A 14,546-nucleotide genomic window follows, 5' to 3' on the forward strand; every position below is an offset into this window, starting at 1 on the left:
AGCTACACGCTTTCCTTGCAGATGCAAATCATTCACCAACTAGGTCCAATTGCTGAAAACAAAAGGAAATCATTGTTGCTTTTACGTATAACTTTGTTTCAGTGTGGTGTTTTGTTTAGAATGTGTTTTCATTTTGGTGGGAAGCAATCTGAAATATTGATGATACAAAACAGTCTTCTGCTGGCAAGCTGGATAATGAGACTCACCTTCAGGCTGTGTTTTTTTTGAGAAAAAAGTCCTTGATGCTCTGTTGACTATTGATTCCAAAATATTTAATGGAGAGGGCCGACTGGACCCAGAGCTCTTATTATTGGCAGCACCCACATTGTGTAACGCAAAACTTTCATCTTTAATCAGACATTAATAGCTGGGAGATACTAGAGCATGTACCATGTACATAAGGGAATAAACACTGGCACCATGAGAAACCTTGGCTGTAGTATTGAGTGCATGAAGTTACACTATTTTTATTTTTTTATTTTTTTCATATTAAAGATGTATACTATCATGTTTGAACAGAAGTTGAATAATACATATATACACTGTTTGGACACACCTGATTGATGCACCATGTTTTTCATTCTCTTAAAGCCATTTTGATCTAAAGGCTTCTGCTTAAATGCGTGAAATGTGTTTCTTAGACAAATATAAATAGTGAAGTTGATCCTCTGTATGAATTTCTTTCCAAAGCCTTTGCCTTTCCATCAAGGCAAAGGGCGGCTACTTTAAATAATCTAAAATATAAGATAGTTTTGATTTGTTTAACACTTTTTTTGGTCACTGCATGTTAATATTTAAAAAAAAAAAAAAAAAAATCTGATAAGTAGATAAGTAAGAAGCAGTTACAAAAAATTATCATGTTTTAAGAACATTACGTTATCGGATCAGAGTCCGATCTCGCTACCGCTGTCAAAACAAAAAACCCTCTTAATATTCACACATTAGATCCGACTATGACCAAACTGAACATGTAAGACGCTGATATGCATTTTAGTGGAGGAAGTTCTAAAGCGGCCGCGCGGCGACCGAGGAAAGTCGGATGAGAAATGGGCTTCATTGCTCTTGTGTGATTGCTGCTGGCGGCGAGGGAGCCATCCGTCTTGGTGTGTAACGTTAGGATTTCATCGGCTCTCAGTCTGGACCGGGGCCAAGCGGCTTCATATACAGCTGAGTGATTGTGAGGGGGGTAAATAGTCAAACAATTAGCGGAGTCTGCCCTGTGACACCAGTTAACCCACGGAACACCACACTAATGAGAGCGCTGTAATATATTCTGTTCTGCAGACAGGACCAAGGTGTGCTTATTAAAGTGAAGAAACGAACACGGCCATCGGTAATTAGATGGAGAATCAAGGACTGTACTGATTTTTTTCCCCCTCGCCAAAATCAACAAATCATTGCTATTTGGTCTAGTGAAGCAGATGCATTATTGTAGATAATTACAACATGGTGACATTTAAACCCAGTCTTTCGCATTGCCGACCGCTGTAGCAGAGAAATCAAAACAACGCGAGGCAACGCTGTAGCTCGTAATTACCTCTTTGGAGGCAAAAAGGAATAAATTAGTTAAACAGATTAAACCCTTTATCACTCTGTGTTCCTGACCATTGCATGTGCAGTTCTTTTCTCCAGATAAACGAGCCCAATCGTCGGCGGCTCGCATAGCCGCCCGCGTGCAAAGGCCGCGTGTGCGAGCGCGTGGGATCTCGGGGGAGCGGCCCACAAAGGCGCTCGTTTAAGGCGGTAAGCTAATTAAAGCGGCGGAGCAGATGGCACCGGCTCGGTCTGGACATAATGAGACGGTGAGGTGGCGAGACGAACCGGACATGGCAGGACAGCTGTGGGGGTTTTGTGAGGTGACCAAAAGCCCGAGCGTCTCCCAGGAGCGAGGCTTTTACTCCAGCCAGTGCTGTAGAATCACAATTACATGAAAGCTCTTGACCAGCTTTTTAAGTAGTAGCTGGATCAGGTGGTGTTTCTTCCAAACTTGTGTTGGCAGAACTTCTTTGACTGTGTGTTAGTGCTTGATGCCAGCGAGGTGTTTTTATCATTTTTCCCACAATCCTCAACCGTTCAACCTTGGCGGTTGGTTTCTGTTTGGTAAACACCAAATCATGAACACCTGTTGCCAGGGGCTTTTCCTGTCTGCCAACCCTCGCCAAGTCTGTTCCAGCTGACGCTCTGTCTCGGTGTTGGGCAAAACTGTGAAATCAACAACTGTGGCTTCACCAAAGTGGGTGTTTTTCCTGGATGGAAGCGAAGTGGTGCACAACAACAACAACAACACCAACAAAAACTTGCAGCAGAAATTCCTAGAGGTGTAGGGATACTTTGGATACCTCATTGCAAAGAGATGCTCCACGCTCGCGTCGGGCCCGGTGTGAGGAAGAGGCCGAGGCCGGCGGAGGCCGGCGTTCAGAGGCAGGGAGAGGTGAAGTTTCGGGACGTCAGGTTGTACCTGGTGGAGAGGAAAATGGGCCGAAGCAGGAGGAGCTTCCTGACCCAGCTGGCCAGGTCAAAGGGCTTCATTGTGGAAGACGTCCTCAGGTTGGGAAATTTTGTTATTTGGTATCTGAGAAGCATTTTTTGACTTAAGGTCAAGAGAACAAAGGCAAGTTTGGACATAAGATACTTACTAGGCTGTTTAATGAATCACTGGATAATGTGATTGATTTTCTGGGTTTTTACTGTTTGTGTTTCAGAATGGTATTGTCTTGTGTTTGATTGTCATGGATTCCAGTGGTGGGACACAAAGACAAAACATAGGGCCTCAGTTTGGTTTAACGTTTGGCTTCATACAGCTGAGTGATTGAGGGTAAATAGTCAAAAAATGACTGCCCTGTTGTACCAGTTAACCCTCAGGACATCATAGTATTTAGAGGACTGACTGAGCATGACTATTCTGTGTCGTAGACAGGCCAATCCTGAAGAATTTGACCAAATTTGAGGGTTAAATTAAATGCAAAATGAAGACACAACATTTTCTTTCCTTGCCTAAGTAAACAAATCACTCCTACTTAGTGTGTTGAGGCAGATGCATTAATGTGGATATTGCAATTATTGTGTCTGCCAAGCGTTTTGGATTGAAGATCAAGAGAGCGAAGATGAACTTGCAGCCATAGAGATTAATCTCTACGCTTAGCTGAGATCAGGCTGTGTAAAAGTCTGATTGATTTTCTGGGTATCCGCCGTTATGGTTTTACTTTTGTCTTTTGTGTGACTGTCATGGGTTCCAGACACCGGACCCAATCATTTTCATAAGATAAAAAGCCTAAATATTTGTAGAAAAAAAGCTAGGAAGTTATTGAGAAGACCAATTGTTCATTACTAACTCGTGATCTTGCCATTTTCTTAGAAACTACTAGATTTTCTTTTACTTAAGGCCCTATTAGCTAATCAGGGAGCCACTATTGTCCCATTAATACTTAATCAGGAAGGGTGAGGGCATCCATCCTGTCTCTAAGATGCCTTAGTGGATTTTCTACCTCAACCATAACTCACAGCTCCTATAAATCCGTTCAAGAAAGGGAAGAAAGTTGGCCAGCCCAGCTGAAGCTTGTTGGCAATAGCAGCAAGACAACTAAAAACATTGGAAGAAACCTAAGAAAGTACATAGAAACTTTTTTAATGAGTTTAGCAAAAGTTTTTTTTTTTTTAAAGTAGCATTTAGGGGAAGAGTTTTTACTAGGAGGGATTTGCGAAATTCGTGAAAATGGTTCCTGGTTCCTAGCAACCATGAATCATCCATTGTGCGGTAATTACGGGAACAGCATGGTTTCATAGCTTTTCCAGTCTCTAATTGAAAGTATCTTTGAATCCCAACCAGCGAACACAGGGGAAGTCCTCCACTCGACAGCCGCCACAAAGCCGCCGTGCCAAGTTCATTTAAGGCTGGTGCATCCTCCCATGTTAGAAAGTAGTCTTTGTTTTCAGGGCTAGGCGGCTCGAGCTCAGCTGTAGAGCTGCTCTGATGAGAGGGTCTGAGTGTGTTTGTGTGAGAGAGAGAGAGAGGGGGACAGAGGGAGAGAGAGGGAGAGAGAGAGAGAGAAAGTTTGTGCATGTCTTTGAGTGAGAAGAGTTTAAAGTTTGTGTGTGTGTGTGTGTGCACATGTGCGCGCGTGCGTCTGTGTGTGTGTGTGCGTCTCTACACATGTCTAAGTGTGCCTGCCAGCCGTGCGGCAGCTTGGGCATGGCAGCATTCCCAGAAACACAGCTTGAGCGCTCCTACGGTTACACTTGGCTTGATACAATTGTTTGAAACCAACGACAGGAAGTAGACCGTGCCTGCCTCAAACTGACATTAATTCTGCAAGCCGACAAATCTGATATCAGCTGCAGCTTGATAACAACACCTCCCGCATCTAGCCTTACACAAATAACGGGCACATTGCCTCCAGCATATGGCCAGATATATACATACAGAGGCAAACATACACAATATATAAACATACACACACACACACACACACTTATGTCTTCCACTGTCATAATTTCAAGTCTGATGTACACGAACATGGATCCAAATATTTGTTGACGCATTTGTCTTGGCTGATTGATGTGCAGCATTAAATGCCCTTTCACTAATGGTAAGATACACACACACACACACACCTCATAGCACAAGTTCACTCATAATCATCATCATCGTCACTTTTGTTGCCTATCCATAGACTCAGAGGGTGTTGTTGTCCTAATTATCCATTTCCTCTTGTTGTTTATCCGTGATATGACATCTTGGCTGATGAGGCATGAAAGCTGCTCTTTCTTGGGTAAATTTAATAATAATCTTGTGTAATTTAATTTACTTAGTGTTTACTTAACTAATTACAGTAGTCATGTATTCCTCAGTGAAGATGTCTCATGAGAACACCCCCAAAAGGCAAATGCGCGAAGCCTGCTGGCTGCGATGCGGAATCTTTACAAAGGGAATTTGTGAACACGGCATGTTAAGCCAACCCTAGCATATCTTATATTAAATATACTGATGTCTTCGTTGTATTTATTTTGTTATGGACTCACTCTCGTCTTTGATCTGCCTCTTGGTTTGCACTGTGGGAGGGAACAGGCGGGTCGGGAGATGACTCAGTTCTCCATATCAAAGCTCATTGACTTTAGCCCGTCCTTGTGCCTGGGCTCAGAGTCCCACTGATTCCGGGAAGTACAATCTGGTGCCGGGCTGCGTTCGAGCTCATTTGCATGTCAATCTGCCGTTTTACATTCTCTGTGGTCACGCATCAGATAAGGATCCGAGTCCGGGGCTGGATTATATGTAGGTAAACACGGTGAGAGGAGAGGAAAAACAGAGTGTTCGCTCTATGATCTTCAATCTTGTTTCGAACGTAGCAATTCAGCCCCTTGTGATTTTAGAGGGAAATCAACTCGAGAGTGAAATATCTCCATCGCGGCGGTCAGGTGAGTGTGGAGATAATAGCCGTGTCCCTGCGTTAAAGTACCTGAAATGCGTCTTTTTGAGCGCCTCTTTGTCAGCTTGTTTGTGTTGTGGAGGCATTTTTAAACGCGGGCCATCAGCGGCCGGTACGCGGAGCAGATAGAGGATTAGTTTCGCCAGCGATTTGGCCAATTAGGCCTCAGCCTGAGCTCTGCCGGGACGTCCCTTAAGGAGTCGTTCCACTGATTTACCCCTGCCAGGAGAGAGGAAGAGGAGGAGCGTGCTGAGGGTAATTATGCACGGCTGGGCGCCCTGATTGGGTATGGTAGTTAGGCACCGTGGCGGGAAGCAGAAGGGAGGAGGCCGCGATAAAAAAAAAGAAAAAAAAAGAAAGTCTGTCGAGAAAGCCTCTGCGGGGCCGTAGGAGATGCTGGTTGAACGGCTCGGCTATCAAACGTCGGGAGGGAGGCGCCGGGAGTCTGTGGTGAGTGTTGTTCACCCAGTGTTGATCCCCGAACAGCATGCGGAAGACCATGATGCTCAGATTTGTGCTGCGTTTCAAAAGCTTCACTCGAAACCCTCCGCTGTGCAGAGGCTGCTGAGACAAATACCGCAATTTTCTTTTTGGTAAATCCAACAGTGAAGTAGATCTTCAAGTTAAACCAAATCTAGGGATCCTAGGATCAGAAACCAGACTGTATAGCTATTGGAGCTTGAATTTGAATAGTGGAATAATTCATCACTACCCTTCAGCTGTTATACAATCAAACTGATTAACTTTTGACAGTTACCCTCTTCTTCCTCTACAGCGATGAGGTCACCCATGTGGTGTCAGAGGACAATGAGGCCGCGGGCCTGTGGGCGTGGCTGAAGGGGCGTGGCCTGAAGGAGCTACCCAAGATGCAGGTAATGGACATCAGCTGGTTCACTGACAGCATGAGAGAGGGGAAACCTGTCGCCATGGAGACCAGCCACTGCATCCAGGTGTGTGTGTGTGTGTGTCACATATCTCTTAAGAACTATCTAGATAGCCATAGGGTAAGCACTAGATGGTACTACAAGCCAAACAGGAGGCTTTTCATTGACCAGGCTGCAACAAACAAAGTCATGCTGTATTTGACAGGGTGATGCATCCAAAATGTTTATGTGATGACTGCAAACAAAATGTCAATAGGCATTTGAAGGAGTCAGTAACAGAGATATGAATGAGACAATAACAGCAGAATGGAACCTAAGTGTAAGATATACAGGTGGAAGTTAGCAATGATATGAATATTCAGTGTTTTTTTCATCCAAGGAATGCATATGCATGCTCTCCTGAGGGTGTTTCATAGTAAATAGTGTGTTCAAAGTGAGAAAGACAATGCAATGCATGCGAGTCTCGTCCTCTCCCTGCATGTGTACAATCTGAACCCACTGACAGGGACTTCTAAAAAAAACCACATCTAACTTCCCTCAGCCTCTGCTCGCATTACCGCATTCCAGCTAGAGCCGTTAGCGGCAGAAGCACCCCCACCCCCCCCCCTCTCTATATTGCGTGGGAGCGCCAAATAAACCCATCAGCTGGACGTCAGGGCTCAGAGTGGCCCGCTAACCGAAACACACACACACACACACACACACACACACACACACAGATTTGTTCCCTGGTGGATGGCACTACGGGGGCTCCGCAGCATATGGATCCAAAATAAAGAAATATGTCGCCTGCTTTAAATGGACATATATATATATATATATTTCTCCACCACCACCGGAGAGGGAAAAACAGTCCTCCTCCTACCGAAGTCACGTTCGGTGGGCCTCGTCCACGCTTTCCCACGACGGCGTCCGGCGTGTTCGTGCCTTTTTGTTACGGGGAATATCAAAAAAACACCTGTGTCTCAGTGTTTCCACGTGCCGGAGTGTGACACATCAATATTCCGCTTCTAGTCGGCTGCATCATTAAGTAACACGGCTAATGATGCCGTGCTGACATTTATTGACCTGTCTCCCCAGGTTACCAGAAGCCCACTTCTCTGCTTATCTTGTGATGCATTCCCTCTCTGAAGTGAAGGAGGCAACACACAGTGGCATTTATGTGCGCGGCGCTTCCGATAGATTGTTTTTTATGAGTTATAAATCCATTTAAGGAGCTACCATGTAGAGACACAATATTCCGGAAGCGTGCTACTTCTCCGGCACATTTGCCCGCAGCTCTTCTTAACAGTCTGGAAATGCGATGTGTTTTACTATCATAAATATTCCACGGCGAGTGAGGGAGGAATTTTAAGTATTAAAACCCATTGAAATGTAATATTTCCATTATGTCCCGGCTCGCGGAGAGACTGTTTAGCCTAAGTGGGGAGGTGATAAGATGTTCTAATACGCCGCTTTAAAGGAATGAGAGGGGAGAAGATTGCGGAAGAGTTCGGCGAGCCCGGCGAACATGTGTCCCTGAGAGAAGTCTGTCGTCAACCTTCTATTAAGAGGCGGGTTGTTGTGTATGTACGGGGGGGGGGGGGGGGGGGGCAGACAGCCTCCCTTAGGAGGTGGGACCTCGGCGACCCCTGCCCCGCTCGGCGGCCCGAGAGGATTTCATTAACCCACCTGAGTGCGCCTCCCCGGCTGCGTGACGAGCATTAGCATGGAGGCAGGGACAGGCTCTCCAGATAGGGACGGGCATCTCAGCACACGGTGGAAGTGTATGTGGAGGAGAGGGCGGCGAGGAGCGAGGCAGGCGGCGTGAACACATAGTTTAGATGTATCCAAACCGAACGGCGAAGGTGGCGAGGACACCGAGAGAGGAGGCCAGGAGGGGGACACGCTGCTTCTGAGATCAGTCTTAGAGCTTTACCTCCACAGAGTTATGGGCCTGTATAATAACTGAGCCCAGATGGGCCAAACCCACCTCTGCATGCTGATGCACAGAAGTTTGTCTCCATGGACCCACAATCCCATATTGGATTAAACAAACCGCAGCTGAGGTGGAAAAGTGATGGAAAACCCCCTGTTGTATTTAGACGAGCGCAGTTAGGGAGTTTCTAAAGCAGTTTTACTTTTGATTGGCAGAAAAATTGTGCCGTGAAATATATTCAAAGTTATTCGCTTTTTTTTTTTTTTTTTTTTTGGAGAACAGGAAAGGCTCCTGGCAGGGAATAAATGATGAACATTTTTTAAAATCCCTTACTGATTGATTCAGCCCAGCAGTGTGAGAGGTACCAGCTCTTTTCATTATCTTTCTGAGGCTCCCACTATTCCGTCCTCAACATCGGTCTTAGTCAACTCAGCATGGTGACAATATCTCCCCATCTTCCTCCTTCTCTTCTTCCTCCCTCTGTATCACACCCTCGACCAATCCATGGGTAATTTCATGGACACAATGTTCCTTTGTGATGTCTAATTGTCTGCAAGAATATTAATATTACATTGGTAATCCTTTTGACACATATATTACAAATGGGGAGCCATTTCTTCATAGAATGAAAAGGCAATTTACAGGAGGCAAATTGGATGATGGCGAGCAGATTTGTAATGCCACGGGTTAGGTAGCGTAATGGATTTGGATGCCACCAGACTGTGCGATGAGTGTCATTAGCCTGTTGCCCTGGAGACACACAGTCATAAAAATAACTTCTTGAAGGCAATTGGCTACATTTTTATGTAATTCAATTTGAACTCCTGGCTCTATGCGAGCCAAGAAGAGCCTTATACACATTTAGCCAGGCAGCCATTTACAAGAGTTCAGCAATTAAAACAATATATGAGTGTGTATGCCTGTGGATGTGTGTGTGTGTGTGTTTCTGATTTATTTTTGTATACAGGATACCTTGCCCACATTGCCAGAAGGCTCTACACCCACTGTTTCTCAGTACGCCTGCCAGAGACGGACAACCACAGAAAACAATAACAAGATTCTCACAGTAAGGAAACCGTTACCTAACTGCACTCCGGACACAACTGCACCTTCACATGTTCGCCCACGAGACGCTTTTTCGCTCTCTTGACTTTGCGATGTAAAAAAATCCCCCCCCCACCCTAATCTGTTCTGCTCTAATTGGGTGGCTGGCTGGCTTCACTCACCGGCGCTCTGACACAACTCTCCCAAGATACATTAACCTGCAAATGAGTAGCATCTGCAGCTGAGGCACGGCGAAGGCGCAACAGCTGAAGGGGCCCGCGAGCCCTGGCACCGGGCCGGCACGGACACACCCCGAGGCGCCGCGCGCCACGCCGGGATAGGCCGACGGACGCGACGCTCCTCACAAGCAAATGATGGATCTGTCCCTCCGCCATCTGGCCGGTGGGCAGCGAGCGTCTGATGGGTGGAGGAGGGGTGTAGAGGAGGGATACGCAGGTTCCCGCACAGAACGGGGAGGCGGCTGATCTGGCGTAGGTTCTGAAAATGAAAGAAGAGAGGAATGATGTCGCACTCAGATGATGGTGATACATCTGCAGGTGCACGGCGCTGTACTAGTCTGAAAATAGGAGCGAGGCGTTGTCTGCACGCTGTCAATCAATCAACCAACCAACCAATACAGCCAACAAAGAAAGAAATATTGTGCAATATTGTGCCGGTGAACAAAATAGACAAAGCCAGACTTTACTTGCACCCAGCATTTTTGGTTTTGGCAGTGTGCGAGTAGAAATGTTGCTTCTGGGACCTAAAGGAACAGCCATAACCCTGCTAAAAGATACTGCAAGTTAATGGAGGGCGTTGGAGAATAGGTTCCAAACAATACACATCAACATGGGCGCGCTCTGTGCAATTCATCCATTCCTTCCTGCTTTTTTGCGATACATTTCAGCAGCACTCCCTTGACGGCGTGTTTGGCACTGAACGTGGAATGTGAAATTTTTGAAATGTGCCATATGACTGTGAAGTGACTGGCGAACCTGTGTGTGCGTCTGTGTGGGAGGGTGGAGACCCCGCTGATGAGTTTCTGTAAGACCTATTAGGCACAGCTTACCGAGGGCCTGTGAGGCATCTGCTTCATAATGACTTTTCGGTTCCCACTGACGGCGAATGTACATAGTTGATGCACACACGTGTACACGCGTTCGCACACGTGTGCTTGCACGCACGCACACACACACACACACGCACGTGCACACCCACACACTGCTCACCTGGGGAGGGCTGCTGCTCCATTCCTTATCCCCTGCTTCTTTCCACAGCATTACCTCCATAATTAGCAATCCCACTCAATTTCCCTATCCCCATGATTAACTCATTATCCCCCCCACAAAGGCACATCAAAGAAGCCTATACTGATTAGAAAGAATGGCTGTTCGAGAGGGGGTCCTGTGCGAGCCACAGGTAAATCATTCCATCTTGGGAGACAAAACGCAACCGAGTCAAATACTCAAGTCGGCTACAAAAGGTAGAGGGAATTTGGAGTCGTTGCCGCTCTGCCCTTGTCTCTGTAAACCAAGTCTCTCTTTAGAAACAAGCAATGGCAAACCGCCAGACGCAGGGAATGATCTGCTGTATTGTAACAGCGCTAATGAGGGCCAAGTTATTGATCCAGAGTTGTAAAACTATCCTTGATCTGTCCTGCTCTGTCTGCTTGATCGCACGGCAGTAATGATGTAATGCCTGTGAATGCGTGAAAGCCTTTGAGGGTACAGAGGGAAAGGACTCTGTTTTGGTGTTTATATTTGTGAGGGCATGGGTGTGCGCTCTTTGTGGGTTCATGTGTATGTGTTTGTATCTTGTCTTGTCTGTCCACCAATATAAACAAAAATCAATTATACTTTCAAATAAGAATAAACGTATGTATTTCACTCTTAAGTTTCGATTTATCGCTTCCTGTGGGCAGAGAAATACAGAATCCACTGCGTCTCAATTAGAGGGAATGAGACACTGTTCTCTATTGCAGCCCCACTGTGTGATTTTAGGCTGATAGGATGGGTGTATTTTTACTTAAAAATTTTGTCGAGTACAGCTTTAAATGAGTGTGTACATGAATGAATGAATAAAATTTACTTTTGTGTCTTGTGTTATGACCCATCCCTTACGGGATTATAAGACACCAAAAAACATAATTAAATACAATCACTCAGTAAATGGCAGCTGCACGGCAAACATTTTAGTATTATTTCCTTGATCTGTCTTTTTGTAAACTATATTTGTAGCCTATCACAAGATCCAAAAATATAATATAATCAGATATTTGTTCTCTTTGCGCACTTATCCCATGCTTTCTCTAGATAGTCGGCAAATAATAGAATAACTAGTATTTGAGTTTATCTGCATCACTTAGCCAAATCAAATCAGAATAAAATCAAAACAGCTTTAACCAAGGAGATGTCTGCAGTACATTTACTTTGATATACAAATATGTTCCTGCCCATTCTGTCCTCCGGTTTTTGTATCAGTCTATTCCACAGAGTTACCAAGCTGGCTTTCCATCGTATTTCACACGGCTCCCATCCCATGTCTCCCGTTATTGCCAGTATGGGGGCAAATTTGTGCTGTATTGCTCTGTTATGAACAGACTCACCTTTCAAACTGCTTTTAGAGCCCCACACCCCTGCCACATAATCCATAACTGGGCACACACACGTGTCATATAGTTTGGAGTAAGTATCATATCCCAGATCACCCAGCTGTCTCGTTTTCGCTATTATGCCAGCTGGAGCTCTGCCTGCTGATTCAGCCAATACAAATTTACTGTATTCAAAGGTCAGATGCTCATCCAGATTAAAACCTAGGTATTTGTAATTGTCAACATACTCTGAAACTGAAAATGGCTCCTTTTAATCTCAAATTGCCTTAAATACATGATCTGAGTCTTGCTGCAGTTGACTGTCTCCACTTTTTTACACCAGTTGGCAGCACAGGTCAACATTGACTGCAAATCCTCTTCATTTTCTGATACCAAAACTGTCATCTGCATACAGTAAGATGTTTAACCTAGTTAATAAATATGGCAAACAAAGAAAGAGAGAAAGACAGTCAACTTGTTTTACCCCAGATGGGACAGGAAACCAATTAACTCTAAAACATGCAACAGGAGCTTCATACAGCGACTGAATGGCCCAATCCAATTTTCCACTTATCCCCTCCTTGAGAAGACAGTCGAGTCATAATTCCCTATTAACAGAGTCAAAGGCCTTTTCGGAAATCGATATAACAAGCAAAAGTTAATTTCGCGTCCATTATTCGGTTCCTGGTCTGCCGTGATTACGGAGTAAATATGATCGATGCGGGCTGTGGCCTTCCGCACGCCATTCTGCTCATCAAGCCGGCAGTTCTGTCCTCTCTAAGTGCGTCATAAGCCTGGTTTTAAGTATAGACGTATGTAATTCATATACCGTACTTAGCAGACTAATACCTCTGCAATTGTATATGTGTTTGTGAGTGTGCCTATATGTGCAACTATGTGCGTACGCTCTATGTGTTTGTGGGGGGGGGTGGGGTGGGGGCGCCAGACAGAGAGGAAGTGTGAGAGGAAGCGACCCGTGATGACTTTTGTTGGGGGGGGGGAGTGGGGGAGGTGTTGTTGAGAAGAGGCAGATCCTGGGCCGGCGGGGGGTGCGCCGGGGCGACAGAGGAGGAGGAAGTGGATGGCGCAGAGAGGTGTCAGGAAGAGAGGGAGAGAGGAAGAGGCATCATCTCGGCAACAGCGCCCCAGTGAGCTGTCAATCACGTGCCGGCAGCAGGCAGCCCTTCATTCCAGGGCCATGCACTATTGATTTATTCATCCGCGCTCTCTCTCTCTCTCTCTCTTTATCTCTCTCACCATCTCTGGCTCTCACTCTTTTCACTCCCCTATCACTTCTTCTCCCTGCCCTTTTGTTATGTCTCACACACCCCTCCTCCCCTTCCCCTCCCCTTCGCCCCCATCTACCCATTCTCACTGCGCTCTCTCTCTCTTTGTCTCTCCCTCTCTCGCTCTCACTGTGACTAGGATATACGCACATAGAGAGCACACACACACACACTCTCTTTTTTTTTTTTTTACCCATGTACCTTTCAGGCCTCCCCTGTCATAATTTCACCATAAGCCTGATGTACGCAGATCCAAATATTGACGTGTGTGTCTTGGCTGATTGACGTGCAGCATCTATTACCTTTTCTCTGATGATGACACACACACACACACACACACACACAGACATTCACAGACAAAATGCACACAAACATACATACTTGCACACAGTTCGGCATTAACTTTAATGAGGGCAGGGAGAAAAAGAGTGAGTGAGTGAGAAGGTGAGAGACAGGGAGAGAGAGGGAGATAGAGAGAGAGAAAGAGAGAGAGAGAGAGAGAGGACTAAAGGTCTTTAATTTGTTTTCTTTCATCACAAGGCCTCTGGTGCTTGTCCAACATATTGATAGGAGCAGCACCAAGGAGGAGGAGGAGGAGGTGGGGGGAGGAGGGGGTCACTGATCCTTAACTGCATCAAATTGATTCCCTCCATCACCCTGTAGAGTTACTGTTCACAACTTCAGCAAACCGACAGACAACAATCCGCATGGATCAGACCTTGGCTCAAACAGTATTTGTACAAGGAATACTTGATGTTTGGTTTCACCACCTTAGAAATCATAATAATAATGATAATAACTTTATTTATATAGCACCTTTAAAAACAGAGTTTACAAAGTACTTTGACAGACAAAATAAAAGCAGAATACTCAAATTATGAATTTAAAAGGCAATAAAACAATAATAAACAGGGATCGTAGGATGAAAACCAAGATAAACAGTGAAATAGAATAAAAGTAAGATAGAATTAAGACAGAGTTAAGATAAAAGTAAAAAAGACAATAGAAAAGATGAGAAAAAAAGCAGATAAAGAGACAATAAAAAGACGATAAAAAGACAACATCACATAAAAGCAAGTCTATAAAAATGGGTTTTAAATGAATAGTTCACCCAAAAATGAAAATTCTGTCATCATCTACTCACCCTCATGCCAAATGAAACACAGGGGAAATTTGTTAGTCCATATAACACACAGGGAGGTTGCCAGCACAACTTGGTAGCAGCCTTCTCCAAAACAACTGAAGTCAATGGGGACCTGTTCTTTAGAGTTCCAAAACAAAAACAGCCAAACAATCACACTGTGAATAGAAAGACCTATACACCATTATTTGCTGCAAATCAATCAGCTGTAGTTAAGATTTGCACTAAATGATGGTGTAAATATACTGTAGGTCTTTTTG

General features: G+C 45.1%; 1 protein-coding gene across 2 annotated transcripts in view; it reads left to right on the forward strand.

Moving 5' to 3' along the window:
* The first annotated feature begins 2,353 nt into the window (after positions 1 to 2,353).
* The window catches only part of dntt (deoxynucleotidyltransferase, terminal), a 60,427-nt gene continuing 48,234 nt past the window's right edge, over positions 2,354 to 14,546 (forward strand). For both annotated transcript variants that reach the window (XM_071522190.1, XM_071522192.1), the window contains exons 1-3: positions 2,354 to 2,547; positions 6,199 to 6,373; positions 9,193 to 9,291. In XM_071522190.1, coding sequence (XP_071378291.1) covers positions 2,354 to 2,547; positions 6,199 to 6,373; positions 9,193 to 9,291 — 468 coding nt within the window. The remainder of the gene's footprint in view (positions 2,548 to 6,198; positions 6,374 to 9,192; positions 9,292 to 14,546) is intronic.

The sequence above is a fragment of the Centroberyx affinis genome, unplaced genomic scaffold (genome assembly GCF_046629955.1).
Source record: "Centroberyx affinis isolate AG114_WGS23_722 - 3 ecotype Tasmania unplaced genomic scaffold, CSIRO-AGI_Caff_v1 ptg000965l_1, whole genome shotgun sequence".
NCBI lineage: Eukaryota > Metazoa > Chordata > Actinopteri > Beryciformes > Berycidae > Centroberyx > Centroberyx affinis.